At 43.4% G+C, this 21,796-nt stretch overlaps 1 protein-coding gene across 6 annotated transcripts in view; it reads right to left on the reverse strand.

Annotated features, from left to right (window-relative positions):
- NEB (nebulin) overlaps positions 1 to 21,796 on the reverse strand; it is a 358,296-nt gene that overhangs the window by 311,609 nt on the left and 24,891 nt on the right. For 5 of the 6 annotated variants that reach the window (XM_060256973.1, XM_060256975.1, XM_060256976.1 and 2 more), the window contains exons 1-3: positions 8,787 to 8,871; positions 7,970 to 8,072; positions 6,079 to 6,149 (exon numbers count right to left, since the gene is read on the reverse strand). In XM_060256973.1, coding sequence (XP_060112956.1) covers positions 6,079 to 6,114 — 36 coding nt within the window. In that variant the 5' untranslated portion in view covers positions 6,115 to 6,149; positions 7,970 to 8,072; positions 8,787 to 8,871. Of the gene's footprint in view, positions 1 to 6,078; positions 6,150 to 7,969; positions 8,073 to 8,786; positions 8,872 to 21,796 lie in introns of those variants that run through there. The other variant, XM_060256972.1, reaches the window with a different exon arrangement.

Below are 21,796 nucleotides of genomic sequence, written 5' to 3' on the forward strand. Positions count from 1 at the left end.
CCACAGGTACACTATTGCATGTTTTTGAGGGGCAAGGATATTTTGGGAAGCCAAGGCGGTAAAAAATATAGGATGAGATATTTCAGAAGATACTACCATTAAGTTTCTTTCCCAGGAAGGTCTAACAACGCTTGGCCATCTGCTGTAGTTTTAATTTGCACAAGCTTCTTGGGGACAGAGAAAAAACCAATCTTCGGTTTATGTGTTATTGTTAATGTTACTTGTTACTTGTGACTCTCACTATGCTCAAGAGTTGATGTCAAAAACAACATGGAAATTTAGCCGTTTAGGGAAATTTAGGGAATATCTGCACCGAATTAAGAACTTCAGCATTTATTTTAAATTGTCCCAATGCTGTTTTTTCCCTTGAAATTTAACATAAGGAAAATGGCAAAGTGGCCAGCAGCCTGCAAAGGGGCCAGCAGCCTTGACACCAACAAAAGGCCATTTCCTCGCTGCTCCTTTATTGTCCTCCCACCAGCTACGATCCTCGAGAAGAGCACTGTGCCCCCACCTGCAAAGATGAGGCACTCGGTGGCCAAAGACAGGGCTTTGTTGGTAGTAGCACCTCACTTTTGAAACGCCTTCCTTTACTTTTCAATGTTAGAGGCTTGTCTTGTAATAGTTTTATTGGCTAGTTTGTTATTGTTTTGAGCCACCTTCAGCAGCATACACATTTTCTAATTAAGTAAATAATTTCCAGGTATGCTGTTGTACAAAACGAGTGAAACACCAAGTAGAATACAGTCCATGCCCATAAATACAGCCATTAACATCTTCATAAAGCTCCTTTTAAGCCACATCCCTTTTCAAGCACCTGGCGAACCATTATACATGGGTAGTGAGTTGTGTTTATCTTGTTAGATAATCAGTTGATATACATAAAGCAAATGCATAAATATCTTAAGCCATTAGACCAAATCGTATGGTCATCGCTTAATGCACTGTAAACAGCATGAGTTTGGTTTTTTTCGCCTTTGGCATTTTGGACTGGTTGAGTAAAAACTCCCCAACTGGGCATGTTAATATTCCAAGAAGAAGAAGATACTGGATTTATATCACGCCCTGCACTCCGAAGAGTCTCAGAGTGGCTCACAATCTCCTTTACCTTCCTCCCCCACAACAGACACCCTGTGAGGTGGGTGGGGCTGGAGAGGGCTCTCACAGCAGCTGCCCTTTCAAGGACAACCTATGCCAGAGCTATGGCTGACCCAAGGCCAAGCTAGCAGGTGCAAGTGGAGGAGTGGGGAATCAAACCCGGTTCTTCCAGATAAGAGTCCGCACACTTGCAACTCACCATAGCCTGGCTGAAATTCCAGGAGTTTTCAACAACCATTATTTTAACATCATGATCAGAAACTTTGGAAACTTCTATGCCCTTGATAGCCCTGTAGTTTAAAAATGGATGAGGGCAGGGGTCATTTTGTAGAAAAATAGGTGGTGGAGCTCATCAAGGGATTGTTATGCAGCTACACTTACTATTCAATGGACAAGGAGGTGGAACTCTCAGAAGGAGGAGGAGGAACTCTCAGAAAGGTTCAGGAGCTGTTCTCCTGTGAGCTCCCACTGAATCCGAGGCCTGGATGAGGGACTGGTGATTCCATACTGGGACCTGCCAGTTTGGCCAGTGGCCATGTTGTTCTTTATGTGGTTCTCTGGAAAAACCAGCTGCTGACTGCATGATAATACAGCATCTTTTTGAACCATTTAAAGGACAATCGAGCACACCTACACTCAAGATTTCAACACCTAAAAATAGTTGTATGTGAATTTCTTCTAAAGTTTATCATACAATGGAAATTGTCCTGGGATATTTTGTTGCTGACATAATGGACAAGGAAGAATTAAGCCCAGCCTTACATAACTAAAATATCACATAACTTTAATCTCACCAATTATTCTGACTTCAGCTTGTTGACAAAGCTACCAGCATACATATTATTAATGTGTTTCTGGAATTAATGAACTTTCAAATTTGTGATTTCTGGGGTTTTTTCCCTTTCAAGTTTTGTTTTACAACCCATTTTTAAAGATGCAGACAATGAAATGAAGCGATACTGATACAAATTGAGTAGTATCTAAAGAAATGATTCAGAAATAAATTTTATGGCAATGAAAACAGATGTAGAAATTAATCCAGTTGTAGGATGACTTGAATACTTGTAGTATTTAACTTGTCTATATGTAAGTCTTCCTGCTGAAACTGTAAGGCACATGGGATATCCTGAAATTGTAGGACCAAAATTTAGGGTTGCCAATCCCCAGGTGGGGGCAGGGGATCCCCTGGTTTGGAGGCCCTCCCCCTGCTTCAGGGTCGTCAGAAAGCGGGGGGAGGGGAGGGAAATGTCTGCTAAGAACTCTATTATTCTCTATGAAGATTTATTCCCATAGAAAATCATGGAGAATTGATCAGCGGGTATCTGGGGCTCTGGGGGGGGCTGTTTTTTGGGGTAGGGGCACCAAATTTTCAGTATAGCATCTAGTGCCTCTCCTCAAAATACCCCCCAAGTTTCAAAAAGTTTGGACCAGGGGGTCCAATTCTATGAGCCCGAAAAGAAGGTGCCCCTATCCTTCATTATTTCCTATGGAAGGAAGGAATTGAAAAGGTGTCCTGTCCCTTTAAATGTGATGGCCAGAACTCCCTTGGAGTTCACTTATGCTTGTCACACCCTTGCTCCTGGCTCTGCCCCTAATGTCTCCTGGCTCCACCCCCAAAGTCCCCAGATATTTCTTGAATTGGACTTGGCAACCCTACCAAAATTCTACACTGTTACTTCAAGTCTACTCAGTTTACTCTGCAGAAATCCTTGTTCCAATGAACTAGTCAGCAGTCCCCTATGGAAACAAGCTTGAAAGATGGACTCCCAAATAATCGAATTGATCATCTTTGATCCAAGATTATATTTAGAGGAGCCAAAAATGTTGAACAGGAACGTATTTTTGTCTGCAATTATAGGACTACATAAAGTATTGCTAATTTGTGTAATTTATACACCAGTTTGGATTGGTACCACTGAATTTCACTGACTGAGCCTACATCCTCAAATGGGTTTTAAACCAATACCTTTGAGGGGGAAAAGCCAAGGAATCACAAGAATTTAGAATATTATTTCTGGAAACTTATTTTAAATTAATCACAACATAATCCAGGGATGGAATTCTAGCAGGAGCTCCTTTGCATATTAGGCCACACACCCCTGATGTAGCCAATCCTCCAAAAGCTTACAAGGCTCTTTTTTGTAAGCTCTTGGAGGACTGACTACATCAGGGGTGTATGGCCTAATATGCAACGGAGCTCCTGCTAGAATTCCCCCTCTGACATAATCTATACGACTATTAGTAGCAAATGGGATTTGATCCCAACGTCCATGTTTTGACAGGGCTTGCAGTAGCAACAAAGATCTGAAATACTTCACCGTTTCAAACAACTGCACTCATCTTCATAAGAATGATTATTCATCAAAAACTACTGCTCAGTTTGTCTAGAATGATCCGCCTTGTTTACTGTGCAGTCTTCTTTGGTAAACCTGAGGCATCCCTGACGCTACTAGAAGTAATGTTAGCGTCACTATGATTTATACTTCCTTTGCATAGTGTTATTCTCATTTTATGGGGAGATGATGTGTAGGAATGCCAAAGGCAGACCTAAACACAGACTCACAGTGTTACAAACTGCCTTTTTTCCAGTTCACCATAAGATACAGCATGGACGGAAAAATACAGTGATTGGCCAATACATGACCATTCCATAATCCACCTTGGTCCCATCGATCACATTCACCATAACCCTTGGGCCTGCCGTTACCAGCACCAACAACTACTTTCACAAAGCAGGTTGTCCAAAAAAGTCAAATCTGTTACTTCCCAGGCTAAATATGCCACTGCCAGCCTGAGTGAAAAGCACATAGGGAGAGAGAGATCTCTCTCTCCTCTTTTTCTTCACTGTCTTCCACTAATATTTCCACACGTGTGTCTGACTCAGAATGCACATGGCTAAGAATGCAGCGGCATAAAAGAGAGTAAAAGAAAACATGAATAGGAAGAGAGAAGAAAGATCAACTGCACAGGCCTGCCAGCAAGCAAGAGAGTGCAAGTCCTATTTCTAAATGAAGAAGAAAAAGATATTGGATTTATATCCCGCCCTTCACTCTGAAGAGTCTCAGAGCGGCTCACAATCTCCTTTCCCTTCCTCCCCCACAACAGACACCCTGTGAGGTAGATGAAGATATTGGATTTATATCCCGCCCTCCACTCCAAAGAGTCTCAGAGCGGCTCACAATCTCCTTTACCTTCCTCCCCCACAAAAGACACCCTGTGAGGTAGATGAAGATATTGGATTTATATCCCGCCCTCCACTCCGAAGAGTCTCAGAGCGGCTCACAATCTCCTTTACCTTCCTCCCCCAAAACAGACACCCTGTGAGGTGGGTGGGACTGAGAGGGCTTTCACAGCAGCTGCCCTTTCAAGGACAACCTCTGCCAGAGCTATGGCTGACCCAAGGCCATGCTAGCAGGTGCAAGTGGAGGAGTGGGGAATCAAACCCGGCTCTCCCAGATAAGAGTCCGCACACTTAACCACTACACCAAACTGGCTCTCCCAGATATATGAAGATATATGCTTCCTGCATATGTGTACATACAAGAACATGCCAGAGTTTGTAAAGAATATATATGTCTCTCTCTGTATGGACTACTGGCCAAATTAAACTTCGCAATGTGGCCTTTATACCAAGAAAACAGGTTCTCTGTCTTTGACCCACGGTACAGTATAGACCAGCCCAGACATAAAATGTCCAGGCTATTTAAGAGTTCCCTATAGGATGCTCTCAAAAATAGCATGTTCGATCCTACTGAGCCAATCACCTTTTGCTCAGCAATACTCTACATTGGTCACTGAACATAAATGTGTTTCATATAGAGCTAAAGTATGAGAGTAATGCAGAACTGGCAAGCAGTGATGAAGATTTATTTTTACTCTTTCTGGAGATGGGTAAGTGGCTTAAAACTAATACTAGCTGCAATTGTTGCCATTTTATTTATAACTTTTTTTAAATCCAGCTCTGAATGTTCCAAAGAGAGGGGAAAAGTCAGACATCTTTCTGAAGCAAAACTCTTCTTGGCACTCTTTAAAGTAAAATCAAAATGATTTCAAGAAATACAAAGAAATAATTAGACCAGTAAGAAACAGACAGTGATGAGATAATGGGCATGAATACTACATGTATATGACAGGGAAACTATGGACACATGGAATATAGGACTGCTCTTGTCATCGTAATAAACCAAAATATTTCACCACTGACCACCCACAGCATGCATAGAACAGTGCTCTTACAAGCCAAACAAGTGAAATGTCACTGCCGAATACAGCGAAATCCCTCATACAACACTTTCAACTCTGTAGAGAACTTTAGCCCACAACTGACTCCTGCCATGTAAAGGGGCATTGTGAAATATAGGGGTGTCTTGGGACAAAGCCATATTCACTAGTCTCTTTAAGTGACACTGTGAAATCCGTTTGTCAAGGCAACCACATTGATTACAATGGATTATATAACAGTGTTGAGTGGAGCTCAGAATTGCTCTGTATAAGCAGGGATTGGCAAAAAAAAAAAAAGTGTGAAGAAACACCCAAAGCTCTTGTTAAAACCTGTTGCTTCTTACAGCTATAATCAAATTATAGCAATTCAGGCAGCGTCAGCCTTATTTATTAATCCTCATCATTATAAATATTAAATAATTGTGACATTAATACTATGATTTTCCCAGATTTTAAAAATGGTAATAGGATCAAAAAGAACGATGGACACAACCGCTGTCATATGTTTTCACAAGTCACTGTACTGGCGCCATGTTGGGATACCCAACAGCTGCAATTGAGGTCAACCATACTGATGACTTAACAGCTTCTATAACTAGTACTCTGATCTGGACAATGAATCCGAACACACTCAAATTGTAGAGGCAGGAATCCTAAGAGCCCTTACTTGCTATTACTTGCTGATGTTCCATCTGACTAATCAATTAATGTGCACATCTCCAGTCCAGAAAAGCAATGACAAAGAAAATTAGGTCTTACCTCCACAACCTCCTCATATTCTTCTTCTTCTGCCATCTTTACAGAGTGTATCTCTGTCTGTCACCTACTGACTGGCCATAAAGCAGATGGAACATGAAGAATATGAGTACAAAACAGTATAATATTAGCAACAAATTAATATAAATGCATACATCCTGGTACGATTATATGCTGTCATAATAATGGGTTGAATTCTACGGAATTTTTACACTAATAAATGTGGTTTTTTCCTGGAAAAGGAAACTCCATAAACTGGACAAAAACGCCACTATCGGTAGAAAAAATATATAGGCTCCAACCCAATGTTTTTATTTATATGGCTTCCCACTGCCATCACTAATTCCAAAAAACAAGTCACATCAGCATTAAACCAGCTGAAACCTCTTTTGAAAGGAAAAGGACAACTGAGCAGAAAAAAAACCACATTTTATTATCCTATTTTAAAATGTATGTGCCAACTTTCCACCTTATAAAGGCTTCCATTTGAGAAAAGATCTCACTTAATGGATGCGTAGGCTTTACTCACTCATCTTCTTAACATACTTTGTATTGCCTATTAAATTCACCCTATATAAAGCCTTATGTCAGTTCCTTATGTCAGTTAGCCAGATACAACAGTTCCATTGTATGGGTTTCCATATCTTGGAATCTCAGGCAAGGACACATACTCAGCTAAAGGAAACAAAGTAAATTATGACATGCATGATTCCTATTTATATAATGCAACTGGGGACATTTAAAATAAGTTAGATGCCGATACCAAGTATATTCTGACCACAGAGCCCTGTATACCACACATGACTCCATTTTGAAAAATGTTTTTTAAAAGGTCAGTCTCTCTAGCTGCAAACCTGAGGCACGTCTGTTAGTATCTCTGCTTGTGTACTGAAAGTTTGTGCAACTTCTAGGACAAAACAAACAATTGGTATTCTCCCTTGGCTGTGGCTCATAGCATAAAGCATAACACCAGCAATATTTCCCTCCATTAATCATTGCCAGGGGGAAATATTACATGCAGTTCTGATCCTTGGGCCTGCAGCCAGAATGCTATGAACAATTAAGTGCCTAGGATGGGGTGTACGGACCGTAGTGCCAACCCAGTATCACAGGAACATGATGTGACAATGGAACTGAAGTCAAATTAGCTTGCCAAAATGTTTAGGATGTGGACAGATGGGAGTAAAGAAGAATTTCCCTTGGCTGTGAGGTTAAACAGGCTTTAATACAGGTTTGTAAGCAGCTACTCATCTGGTCACCTTTGACGAGTAGAATTCATTTCCACATGGAAACCTTTAAAAAGTGAGGCTGAAATAGCCTGACCCACCCCCCCCGGCCACTGGAGATGGATGAGGTGGGTAGAGTTGCTGGGAGACTTCTGGAGACTTGGGGAGGGACGGTGGCTCCGTGGTAGAGCATCTGCTTGGGAAGCAGAAGGTCCCAGGTTCAATCCCTGGCATCTCCAAAAAAGGGTCCAGGCAAATAGGTGTGAAAAACCTCAGCTTGAGACCCTGGAGAGCCGCTGCCAGTCTGAGAAGACAATACTGACTTTGATGGACCAAAGGTCTGATTCAGTATAAGGCAGCTTCATATGTTCTTCATATGGAGATCTGGTGTCCAGGGGAACTGATCTCTGTAGTCTAAAGATGAGCTGTAATTCCAGAGGATCCCTAGGTCCTACCTGGAGGCTGGCATTCCTCGGCTGGAAAAAAGTGTCCTCTTTCAGCCTTTTGTGAGTCAGAATGCCTTACATAAAAATCAGTGGGAGTGATGCCTAATAAAACGTGGGTTGACTTTTGTGGATGGGTTTGCATGGCCGTTACAATTACACATCGTTTGAAGGTATTTCAGATATTTACTTTTTTAAAAATCACATCAATTTACTTCAAATGACCTTAAGTTAATGAAGTTAACTTCTCTCTTCCCACCATTGGTCTTTATGGATGCGCCTTTGGCTTGCTTCTCTGATTCTTTAATTTTTTTTTTCCCCCTCAGACCTGGAAAAAATATCAAAAGGCACATAGCTTGGGTGTGCACGTGAAACAAATACCCAAAGAACTCATTCATTGGAATGAGTTGGTCAGGGCCGCTGCAGTATTCCGACGTGAGAGAATGCCGCAGCTTCGCTTTCTAATGCAGGCAAAAAGATGAAGGTTTACAACAGCTGTTTCCTAGTTCAAAGGTATGTGCCATGTAAGCTAATACCTCGGAGCGATTGGCTGGTTTTGTTTAGCTAGCGAAACTGCAATTCCTTCTGAGGCAAGTGCAGCTCAATACCACAAGTTAAATATAGGCCCTTTAGATACTGTCTCTTCATAGTGCCAATAGGCTGAAGGGGAGGGGGTATAAAGATAAATGTGTTTATTCCCAATATTCACTAAAATCAAACCAGGTGAAATACGATTGTGTTACCTTATAAACAAAACATAGCCAAAGTTCTAAAGAAACTTCCCCCCCCCCAAAAAAAATAGCATCTATCAAGACTGTATGCTATATATTTTCAAGTCACAGAGATGAACCATATCCCCCTTGAGCAAAACTTTATCCAGCTCAGCAACGCTTTATATTACTGAATAGGATAGACGAACACTGGAAAAAAGGTTAATTAGTTCTTATTCTACTAAAAATCCAGCAGGTCATAAAGCCCTGGGCTAAACAATGTAGCTTGGCCAATACATACATTATATACCTTTTAAAAAAAATGGGCTTACCAGGAATATTTTAATAAATTTCCTTAGCAGCAAAGCCTCTCCAACTGTCCTTCCTCCTGAGAAACGCTGGGCAAGAGCACCGTTAGACTGATGCATTTGCTTCTAAATTATCATGTGTTTGAGGCCAACCAACCAGATTTGGCCTTGATCAGGTTTCAGATACTAAATATACATAGTGACCCTCTGGTGGGCCACCTGTTCAGCAAACCCCCAAAGAAAAGTAAAGCAGCATATACTACTCATTAGTATGTTCTCTAACCAAAACACAACAAGAATTGTACATTGCAGTTTGTTCTGAAATAACCAGCTACAAAATATGGACACCTTCAGGGGGGTTCGTTCACACACACTAAATAACCCTCCGCAACTGGATATTTGCTGTGTAAGAATAGCAAAATCCACTTGCAAATGGTTGCCATGTGAAAGCACCTAGGATAAGATACAGGAGTAAGATGTTCCTTTTCTGGCAGTTTACAGCAATTTTCAGGGGAAGCAGGGAGGACTGATAGAATTAGCCAGCCAGATGTGGGACTTTATGCTTTATTCCTATTCAGTTATTCAAAATGAACTAAAAAATGGAGTAGAGTTGCCTGCTATAACTGGTACCCCAGCAAGAGAGTTTGCAGGACAGGCCCAAGCTTCTTAACAGTGCACCAATACATGACATTCTAGGATTCACCCCCAACCTTAGCCTCCCATTTCCCCTGTTGAGTGGCAGTGGGAACAGGGTATTGGCAGGAAGGTCTTTCCTCCCCCATCCTGAATGGAGGCAGGTTTTAGATGCAGACTTCAGTGGAATGGGAACTCCTCTTGGGCTAGGGTATGGCTGCAGCCTCTAGGTAGGGCCTGGAGATCTCCTGCTTTTACAACTGATCAGCAGGTAGAGATCAGCTCCCCTGGAGAAAATGTGGCATTCAAAGCCAGGACCACGGAGGTTTCTCTCTCTCTTGGCTTGACTTCGCAAACGAAGATTCAAGAAAGGTGCAGTAGTCCACGTCTGCTGCAGGCTCGCTGGTGGCTGACAAGACCAATGCGGGACAGGCAGGTCCGGCCACAGTGGCTGCAGGGAAAAGTCTGATTTGGGGTTGGTGCTGTAGCAGTACGATTCTTCCTCAATCTCCTTTTGTCCTGAAGACCAGCTAGCCTAGGGTAGTAACGGAGGTTACTGTGAAAGAAAACACCTCCAAGCCTCTCCGTGTAACAAAAATTAAATAATACTCCTTTTTGTTCCTACTTATCCAGTGTTTCCTGATAACAAATACAGTGCTTACAGTGATAACCAAACGTAATATAAACAAGCATGTTTATACAACACAAAATCCCTCCGGAACCAAAAGCACACGCTGCTCCTACTGTATGATGGATCAATGTCCTATGGAAAAAATATGGAGCTGTGACACAAGTCCGACAATATCCAAGACCAGTCCAATATTGTTTCATTTTTTTTTGAAGTTTGAAACGGTTTTATTACATAATAAAAAGCACACAAAAAAAATAATCAACAACCACAACATCAAATACAAATACAAAGTTCAACATGCTAACCTAATAACATACAACAATAATAACAATATGTTACCTACCACACTCTAATAACATACCAACAAACTAACATCATGCTAACTCCCCATTCACGCGAGGAGCGGTCGAGGTTGTCAAATTATAAATTATGTTATTCCAAATCAACACCTTTTTCTTTAACCCATCGATATACTGGGTTCTCTGGATGTTCCCCTCTCTTAATCTAGTAGTCAGGATATCCATTTCTGCAGCTTCTAATAGCTTAACAGTCCAATATTGTTTCGAGGGCAGAAACTCTTCTTCTTGGGACCATCGTCTTTGTTGTCGATTCAGTAGGCGAGTGGTGCTTCTTTTAAATTTTGTCTCACTTTCATGGCTTTGTTCTCATTTCTCCTTGGAACGCCTACAAATTGTCTTCATAGCCTTCTGAAGTCTCTGCCCTCGAAACAATATTGGACTGGTCTTGGATATTGTCGGACTTGTATCACAGCTCCGTATTTTTTTCCATAGGACATTGATCCATCATACAGTAGGAGCAGCGTGTGCTTTCGGTTCCTGAGGGATTTTGTGTTGTATAAATATGCTTGTTTATATTATATTTGGTTATTGCTGTAAGCACTACTAGATAAGTGGGAACAAAAAAAGGGGTATTGTTTAATTTGTGTGACTCGGAGAGGCTTTGAGGTGTTTTCTTCGCCTGGAGAAAATGGCTGCTTTGAAGGGTGGACTCTATGGCATTGCACCACGCTGAGGCCCCTCCCATCCCCAAATCTCACCCTCCCCTGGCTCCACCCCACAAAGTCTCCAGGCATTCTCCAACACAGACCTGGCAACCCTAGGCTAGGGGTCCCCATCCCGGTTGAACCTGCAGACACTGTTGACATTTTGAGAAAGAGTAACAGTTATCATCATAAAACTGGCATCGTAGGCCCAATCACAGATTGAATTATAGGGCGACTAAGAGCCATTCACAAAATGTAAGTTTCCACAAAACAATGGCAGGGTCATGGCAGACACCTCCATCTGAATGGGCACCCCTTGCAGATGTTAACAAACAGTAATATAACAAGTGAGGTATCTGCAAAGACTTGCAGGGGGCATCTCGTTATCTCCTCAATTATTTCTTCTTTGTCTTCTCTGAAAGCCCCCATAGTATCTCCTATTTTCCTGTTTACTTCTCCCTTTCCCACCTATCAGGCAACCTAATTTTATCTGCCCCCCCCCCCCCCCCATCTTCATCTTTCCCTTCTTTCCTTCCCCAGCAGTCTCTCCCAGGGAAAAGTCTGGCCCAATTGTGCAGTACATAGACTGGGCCTATTTAGACCACGCGGAAACTGGACAAATTTGCAAGGAAGCACCTTATTTCCCCTTGCATCCTCTCCCCACTCTATTTCTCTCTTCCTGGCAGTTCCCATAGCTTCAACTTTCCTGTTTCCTTTTCACCTTCCCATCCACCAACCAACCAACCCCCTTTTGTCTGCTCCCCCTCCATCTATATTATTTTACTTCATTTGACCCACTGGTCTCTCCAATATGGACCCATAGCTGCTCACATCATTGTTCTCTCCACAGGGCTGGCCCTAGATTATGTATGTGACGCCCTAGGCAAGGCTAATGTCTGATGCCCCCTTCACACTTCCTCAGAGTTTCATGCTGTTTCCACCCTTGGTTTAACCCTCACTGCAGCCTTGCAAAGTAAGTGAAGGAGAAGGGCCAGATCCAGCTCAACCCAGGGGCATAGGTAGGGTTGCCAATCCCCAGGTGGGGGCAGGGGATCCCCTGGTTTGGAGACCCTCCCCCCACTTCAGGGTCGTCAGAAAGCGGGGGAGGGGAGGGAAATGTCTGCTGGGAACTCTGTTATTCCCTATGGAGATTTATTCCCCTAGAAAATCATGGAGAATTTATCCGCGGGCATCTGGGGCGGCTGTTTTTGGGGGTAGAGGCACCAAATTTTCAGTACAGCATCTAGTGCCTCTCCCCCAAATACCCCCCAAGTTTCAAAAGGATTGGACCAGGGGGTCCAATTCTATGAGCCCCAAAAGAAGGTGCCCCTATCCTTCATGATTTCCTATGGAAGGAAGGCATTGAAAAGGTGTGCCATCCCTTTAAATGGGATGCCCAGAACTCCCTTTGGAGTTCAATGATGCTTGTCACAGCCTTGATCTTGGCTCCACCCCCAAAGTCCCCAGATATTTCTTGAATTGGACTTGGCAACCCTAGGCATAGGTGAAGCAAAGAGCAAGAGAACCAGCCAGGCCTAGATTCCTAGCAGGGGCTGCTGCTTACTCTGGAGTAAATCCATGCCAAGTTTCAGGGACCGGCCAAGCCGCATGCTAGCCGAGGGCACATTGCCAGGGGCAGAAGTTCTTTGGGGAACTCCAGGTCACGGATTTAGGGCTCCCTCATAATACAGGCTGCTGCAGCCCAGATCTTACTCCCACATGGGTTTACTATGGAAGGAAGGGGGGTGACTCATCACTTCCCCTTTTCAGCAGTGAGTTTCTCCTCCTCCCAGACTGGAAGCTCCAAGCCTCTTTGCACCACTACTGAAGCACTGGGGCCCTGGGGTTTTGGAGCACCAGGAAGGCTATGTGCTGCACTGTGGCTGCCTTTCTCCTGCCCTGGTCTTGGCTCTGTGGCTCCACACTGGGAAAAGTTCCACTGCCACTCTGAAGCATCCCAAGCCAGCATGTCGTAGGAGCCACTGGCTGCAGCAGCCAGCGGAAGGAGAGGGGAGGATGAGTGCAGGCAGTGGCAGCACAGAGGTGCTTGAAAGGGGGAGAGGGAAGAAAGAGGGGGAGAGTCCAGCACCGGAGGAAGAAGCAGACGTGACTTAGGGAGGAGGCAGAGGAAGCCAGCCAGAGCGGCACAGGGTCCACTGGCCTTCCTTTGAGTAGGGTTGCCAAGTCCAATTAAAGAAAAATCTGGGGACTTTGGGGGCGGAGTCAGGAGACTTTTGGGGTGGAGCCAGGAGACATTGGGGTGGAGCCAGGAACAAGGATGTGACAAGCATAATTGAACTCCAAGGGAGTTCTGGCCATCACATTTAAAGGGACAGCACGCCTTTTTAAATGCCTTTCTTCCATAGGAAATAATTAAGGATAGGGGCACCATCTTTTGGGGCTCATAGAATTGGACCCTCTGGTCCAATATTTTTGAAACTTGGGGGGTATTTTGGGGAGAGGCACTAGCTGCTATACTAAAAATCTGGTGCCTCTACCTCAAAAAATAGCCCCCCCAGAGCCCCCAATACCCATGGATCAATTCCCTATTATTCTCTATGGGAATCATTCTCCATAGGGAATAATAGAGTGCCTAGTAGACATTTCCCTCCCCCCCACGCTTTCTAAAGGGGGGGGGCCTCCATACCAGGGAATCCCCCCTCCCTGCACCCTCCCTCTCTCACACACACACACACACACACACAAATACTTACTGTACTTGGTCTTCTTCCAGCAGAATTTGCTCGCTGTGAAAAGGAAAGCAAGCTGCACAGGAAAAGAAAGGGAGGGGCCATTCCTGTTTCCTGTGCAGCCTTAAAGGGACACATTTTAAAAAACGGATCCCAAGCTGTAAAACAACATGATGCCTACAGGTATGTTCTCTCTCCCCCCGCCCCCAGATTTTTTAAGAGCGGGGGAGGAGGCTGAAAATTCGGGGGTCCCCCGCCAGGGCGGGAGGGTTGGGAAGCCTTCCTTTGAGTGATGGAAGACGTGAGTATTGGGGGGCACCTTAGAAGAGAAGCCGCAAAAGAGTTGCAGGAGTCCAGCAATAAGAAAGACTTGGGTCCTGCTTTAAATGAAGAATAACTTACTCCTTATACATATTTGGTCTCATAAGAACATAAGAGAAGAACATAAGAGAAGCCATGTTGGATCAGGCCAACGGCCCATCAAGTCCAACACTCTGTGTCACACAGTGGCAAAAAATTTTATATACACACATACACTGTGGCTAATAGCCACTGATGGACCTGTGCTCCATATTTTTATCTAAACCCTTCTTGAAGGTGGCTATACTTGTGGCCGCCACCACCTCCTGTGGCAGTGAATTCCACATATTAATCACCCTTTGGGTGAAGAAGTACTTCCTTTTATCCGTTTTAACCTGTCTGCTCAGCAATTTCATCGAATGCCCACGAGTTCTTGTATTGTGAGAAAGGGAGAAAAGTACTTCTTTCTCTACCTTCTCCATCCCATGCATTATCTTGTAAACCTCTATCATGTCACCCTGCAGTCGACGTTTCTCCAAGCTAAAGAGTCCCAAGCGTTTCAACCTTTCTTCATAGGGAAAGTGCTCCAGCCCTTTAATCATTCTAGTTGCCCTTCTCTGGACTTTCTCCAATGCTATAATATCCTTTTTGAGGTGCGGTGACCAGAACTGCACACAGTACTCCAAATGAGACCGCACCATCGATTTATACAGGGGCATTATGATACTGGCTGATTTGTTTTCAATTCCCTTCCTAATAATTCCCAGCATGGCGTTGGCCTTTTTTATTGCAAACGCACATTGTCTTGACATTTTCAGTGAGTTATCTACCACGACCCCAAGATCTCTCTCTTGGTCAGTCTCTGCCAGTTCACACCCCATCAACTTGTATTTGTAGCTGGGATTCTTGGCCTCAATGTGCATTACTTTGCACTTGGCCACATTGAACCGCATCTGCCACGTTGACACCCACTCACCCAGCCTCAACAGATCCCTTTGGAGTTCCTCACAATCCTCTCTGGTTCTCACCACCCTGAACAATTTAGTGTCATCCGCAAACTTGGCCACTTCACTGCTCACTCCCAACTCTAAATCATTTATGAACAAGTTAAAGAGCATGGGACCCAGTACCGAGCCCTGCGGCACCCCACTGCTTACCGTCCTCCACTGCGAAGACTGCCCATTTATACTCACTCTCTGCTTCCTATTACTCAGCCAGTTTTTGATCCACAAGAGGACCTGTCCTTTTACTCCATGACTCTCAAGCTTTCTAAGGAGCCTTTGATGAGGAACTTTATCAAAAGCTTTCTGGAAGTCAAGGTAAACAACATCTATTGGGTCTCCTTTGTCCACATGTTTGTTCACCCCCTCAAAGAAATGTAACAGGTTAGTGAGGCAAGATCTTCCCTTGCAGAACCCATGCTGAGTCTTCCTCAATAACCCGTGTTCATCAATGTGCCTACTCATTCTGTCCTTGATAATGATTTCTACCAACTTTCCCGGTATTGAAGTCAGACTGACTGGCCTGTAATTTCCCAGGTCTCCTCTGGAACCTTTTTTAAAGATGGGGGTGACATTTGCTACCTTCCAGTCCTCAGGAACGGAGGCAGATTTCAATGAAAGATTACAGATTTTTGTTAGAAGATCCATAAGTTCAACTTTGAGTTCTTTCAGAACTCTCGGATGTATGCCATCCGGACCCGGTGACTTATTAGTTTTTAATTTGTCTATCAGTTGTAGGACCTCCTCGTTTGTCACCTCAATCTGACTCAGGTCTTTCAATACCCCTTCCAAAATTAGTGGTTCTGGGGCGGGCAAAAAGTTCTCATCTTCCACAGTGAAGACAGAGGCAAAAAATTCATTTAGCTTCTCAGCCATTTCCCTATCCTCCTTCAGTAATCCTTTTACCCCATGGTCATCCAAGGGCCCCACTGCCTCCCTGGCTGGTTTCCTACTTCTAATATATTTGAAGAAAGTTTTATTGTTGGTCTTTATGTTTTTTGCAATATGCTCCTCATAGTCCCTTTTTGCCTGCCTGATCACAGTCTTGCATTTGATTTGCCACAGCCTGTGTTCCCTTTTACTAATCTCACTTGGACTGGTTTTCCACCGCTTAAAGGAGTCCTTCTTACCTTTTACAGCTTCCATTACTTTGTTTGTTAACCACGCAGGCCTTTTCTTATGCCTGTTTGTGCCTTTCCTAACTTGTGGTATGTATTTTATCTGAGCTTCTAGGATTATAGTTTTAAATAGCATCCAAGCTTCCCCAAGGGTTTTGACTGTATGTACCTTTCCTTTCAGTTTCCTCCTCACATGCCTCCTCATGTCTCATTGCTGCATAGCTTGCAGCTGGAGAGCATTATGCCATATGTAGAAGTGAAGGTTTGGAACCAGCTAGATAAGTGGCTTGCTCCATAAAGAAAAGTGTTTTGCAACAATGGGTGAGTTTTAAGAGTGTATGTTCCCTGTAATAGCTAAATTGTTTGGAGATAAAGTTTTGGTTTCACCCCTGGGTCCTTGAAATGCACCGTATTAGTTCATAAACAACCTGTATTAGAGTTTTGTTATTTATATTTTCAAGGTGGTTCCGTCATGGAGCCTCAATGCTTGTATCCAGTATGTATGGACAGTTTTGTGGCCAGCAATGGAGAGGAAGGCTTTGTTCATGCTTCTAGGAAAAGGAACTGGCTTGCTCCCTTACAATATACAGCACAAGTGGAAGATATTGTACTACTAATGAAGCGGGAACACGAAACGTGTCTATTATATTATTGTGACTAGTTACTTGTATGCTGTATTACTACGGGCTCTGTTTATAAGGATTTAATTGTATCTTATGGTTGTCAATGTGGACTTTTGTGTCAAATCCCCTGATCAAGTCTGAAGCAGTTTTATATTTAAAAAGCATATAAATATATTTTAAAAGTATTAAAAACTCCTGGGGATTGGCAACCCTATTCCTGGGCATAGTCTTACAGTTTCTCCAGTGCATTGGTGTAGATTTGCTGTCTGGAAAGGTCGGGACTCCCAGCTTCCCTTACAAGTTCTCAGGCTCAGCAATAGGTAGGAAACTATTTCTGCCATGTGTGAAGCAGGCGAAATAGGCAGCTGTTCTCCTCCACCACAGAGGTCTCCCAAGGGTGCTGGGTAGCGGGAGATATAAAAACCGTTTTCCCACACAGCTTACCTCGGCGTGACGTCCCTCTTCACCGCGCAGCGTCTGCTCGGATTTCCCACCATCTGCTCCGCAGAAGCAGGAAGTGCCGGGGCTTCTGCGTCGCAAATGTAAATCGCTAAAACCCAGTTTACGTTAGCAACACAAAAGCCGCGGCTCTTCCTGCTTCTGCGGAGCAGATGGTGGGAAATCCGAGCAGACGCTGCGCGGTGAAGAGGGACGTCACTCCGAGGTAAGCTGTGTGGGGAAACGGTTTTTGTATCTCCCGCTACCCAGCACCCTTGGGAGACCTCTGTGGTGGAGGAGAACAGCTGCCTGTTTCCCCTGCTTCACACATGGCAGAAATAGTTTCCTACCTATTGCTCAGCTCTCAGAAGCTGACTGAGGTCCCGATGCAAAGCTTGCTTATTTGAAAGTAAGCCTGCACCTAGTTTCTCCTCGACCTCTGGGAGACACACAATGTGTGCGAAAGAGCCGCAAGTGGCTACCGAGGCACGGTTTAGCCACCCTTGTCTTAGGATGTTTAGATCTCTTTAGAGTTTCATCCAAGTCTCCAGTCCAGCACATGGCTAATGGCCACCTTCTCCAGACCCCAGTTAAGAGTTCTGTCTGCTCTAATGGAGTCAGCACCAAAAAGCCCTCCCTCCTTGCTTCCAGGAGTTTTATCACCTCTCTTTTCCCCATCCCCTGATCAGATTAGAGAATTAGAGATTAGAGTCAGAGAAGCTTTTCTTGGAGATTCTTCAGGAATTCCTTCCTGAAATCTCTCTAGTATTATAACACCTCCAAGTTTCTGTTCTCTGCTTGAAGGTGTGTGGGGGGGGGGGGGAGAAGACTGAACCCTCCTATTGTCTCTAGCTAAACCTATTAACATTTCTTAAGAAGTAGCTGAGGTGAGTCTAGAATGCCATTGACTGAATTCTTCCTCCCTGCCTGTTCTCTGCCAAGAGAGAGAAACTTTAAAAACCTCCTGCTAAAGGTTTTACTCAGGTTAGACCTACTCAAAAAAGGCCTCTTTAATTCCACCTATGGTGTACTTGCGTATTTACAAACAGAGTAATTAACAGGGAGTTACATAAGTAAGAGCCCCATGGCACAGAGTGTTAAAGCTGCAGTACTGCAGTTCTAAACTCTGCTCATGACCGGAGTTGGATCCCCAGTGGAAGCTGGGTTTTCAGGTAGCCAGCTCGAGGTTGACGCAGCCTTCCATCCTTCTGAGGTCGGTAAAATGAGTACCCAACTTGACTTGACTAGTAAAATCCCAGTGTTAAAGGGGGTAAAACAAGGTTGTGTGCTGGCCCCACATCTTTTTAATTTATTTTTAACTGACCTGGCACAATTTTTGACCCCTATCAATGGTCATCCGCCTAAACTTGCAGGCCGAGCGGTCCCCTTATTACTTTATGCCGATGACACTACCATCCTCTCTTGTACAAGAGTGGGCCTGCAAAGGTATTTGAACGCCTTTTATGACTACTGTAATTGTAATTCACTTACTATCAATTATACCAAATCTAAAGTAGTTGTCTTTTCAAATTGCTGGGGCCCACAGAGATGGTTTATTGGCAATTCAACAATCGAGCAAACAAAAAATTTTAAATACTTGGGGATCACTTTTAACCACAAGTTAAGCTGGGTTTCACATCGTAACAACACCATCAACTTGGCTAAGTGTTCAGCTGCTCAAATTAAACAGTTTTTCTTTGCAAGGGGCAACCAATTAGTTCCAGCAGCTATTAAAGTATTCAAAGCCAAAACGCTTGCCCAAATCCTCTATGGTATCCCTATATGGATCTCAGCTTTTACCAGGAAAGTGGAGGGCATTCAAGCCTCATTCTTTAGACAAATTCTTGGTTTGCCAAAATGTGTGTCCTACTTTGCTCTCTGCTCTGAAGTGGGTCAGTCTTTGGTGGAGACAAAAGCCTGGATTGCAGTGTTTAAATTCTGGCTCAAAATTCATTTTAGAACAGATCCCAACAGCCTTCTTGATTGTATGAAAAGAGACCCATATATTTCGTCCTGGACAGCAGTGCTTCTGTCTAAACTCAATCAATTGGGGTTAGAGGTAGATGATTTTTCTACCTCTGAAGAGTCATATATCTTCAGATGTATTAAACTGAGACTGTGGGAATTGGAGGAAACGAAATTACGGCCAACTCTCCCTTATACTTGCTCTCCAGCTTCCTTAGGTCTTTATGCTTTTTGTGGCAAAATGCCCAATTATCTATCAGACCTAACCACTCCAAGTCATCGCAGGGCATTTATGTTGGCCAGACTAAACACGTTTTCCTCCAAAGTTTTACAAGGGAGATATCAGCGAGTCCCTTTAGCCGACAGACTTTGCTCCTGTGGAGCGAATACCCCTGACTCAATCCAGCATATATTGCTTGATTGTTCTTTTTACCATAACCTCCGTAAAGATTTATTTGGCAAGCTTTCTTTTTCTCCAGATTTGTCTATTCTGCCACCCTGTTATTATTTATTGAGTGATACTGAGGGGGTGGTTAGTGAGGCTGTGGCAAAATTTCTGGCTGACATCCTTAAATTTAATTCTGACCATGTTTGAATGTATCTGTAAGCTCGGTTTTATTTTGATTTTATCTCCAATGTTTAAATTTTTATATTCTGTGTATTTTTATCTGAATCTATTATGCCATTAAAGGTTTGGTATGATGGTATGAGTACCCAACTTGCTGGAGGGAAAGTGTAGATGACTGGGGAAGGCAATGGCAAACCACCCCGTAAAAAGTCTTGCAAGAAAATGCGAAAGCAACGTCACCCCAGAGTCAGAAACGACTGGTGCTTGCAAAGGGGACCTTTCCTTTTCCTTTTTTCCTACATAAGTAACCATTGCTCTTTCAGCTAAAAAAACCAAAACTAGAGGGCTCTGCCCCCTAGAACTTCTCATCAAGGGAGGAGCATGGAGTCTGCATAGCGATAAGCAAATCTTCTTGTCACACCTGCCCATAGGCTCATGAGCAAGGGTTTGGGTACAGACTGAAATAGGCAGAAAGGGAATAGCCTCCCCAAAGGGTAAACACATAGCATGCATGATTTCCTGTTGAGGAATTATGAGACACTCTCAAGGGTGGTGAGAACCAGAGAGGATTGTGAGGCACTCCAAAGGGATCTGTTGAGGCTGGGTGAGTGGGCATCAACGTGGCAGATGAGGTTCAGTGTGGCCAAGTGCAAAGTAATGCACATTGGGGCCAAGAATCCCAGCTAAAAATACAAGTTGATGGGGGGTGAATTGGCAGAGACTGACCAAGAGAGAGATCTTGGGGTCGTGGTAGATAACTCACTGAAAATGTCAAGACAGTGTGCAATTGCAATAAAAAAGGCCAACGCCATGCTGGGAATTATTAGGAAGGGAATTGAAAACAAATCAGCCAGTATCATAATGCCCCTGTATAAATGGATGGTGCGGTCTCATTTGGAGTACTGTGTGCAGTTTTGGTCACCGCACCTCAAAAAGGATATTATAGCATTGGAGAAAGTCCAGAAAAGGGCAACTAGAATGATTAAAGGGCTGGAACACTTTCCCTATGAAGAAAGGTTGAAAGGCTTGGAACTCTTTAGCTTGGAGAAACGTCGACTGCGGGGTGACATGATAGAGGTTTACAAGATAATGCATGGGATGGAGAAAGTAGAGAAAGAAGTACTTTTCTCCCTTTCTCACAATACAAGAACTCGTGGGCATTCAATGAAATTGCTGAGCAGACAGGTTAAAACGGATATGGAGCAGAGGTCCATCAGTGGCTATTAGCCACAGTGTGTGTGTGTGTGTGTATAAATTTGCCACTGTGTGACACAGAGTGTTGGACTGGATGGGCCACTGGCCTGATCTAACATGGCTTCTCTTATGTTCTTATGCTGGCTAGAAGTTTTCGATATGGCCTGCAGGTTTAAGTGATTGTGATAATTGCTTTCAGGTGGCAACAACAGAACTTGGGTTCATAGTCTATCTTTTCCATGATGAGAGCCAGCCAGGGCCTGCACACTTTTTAAAATGTGTGATGTAGTAACTAAACAACATAAGCAGAAATTGGCAAAGAAATTACAAAACTGACATAGGCTTAACTCAGCAATCCCCAGCAGTAATGTTAGGAAATTAATAATGATAATGTTCATTTATTCAATTGTGTTTCTCTATATAAAGCATACATTCAATGAGGCAACAAGAAACCCCCCATTGCAAGCATTTTCTATGAAAGCTTTGTTCCAGTTACTAGGAGCCAAAGAGCCCCCACCTTTTGTTCCTGACATTTGAAAATTAAATATGAAGCAAAACCAACATAACACCTGGCCTATAAAACTAAACCACAAACACAGGAGCATCTGGCTTATGCTAGTTTCCTGTGACTTGTGGTTAAGCGTTTCCTCTTAAAAGTTTATTAATAGCTTGCTAAACATATGTTGCCTATTGCTTCTTTATAGATTTTAGCTCTATATAATTTTAGATAAATATAAATGCTTTTTATTCATTTTAAGGCTTGCTAAGAAACAAGGCAGAATCAATATTTAGCATGGTAAATGAATAACTAGCAGAGACGGCAAAGTATCGCTCCTCTGACTTATTAAAACTGTGTACCTATCTCTCTGC

This window comes from Heteronotia binoei, chromosome 16, assembly GCF_032191835.1.
Source record: "Heteronotia binoei isolate CCM8104 ecotype False Entrance Well chromosome 16, APGP_CSIRO_Hbin_v1, whole genome shotgun sequence".
Taxonomy (NCBI): Eukaryota; Metazoa; Chordata; class Lepidosauria; order Squamata; family Gekkonidae; genus Heteronotia; species Heteronotia binoei.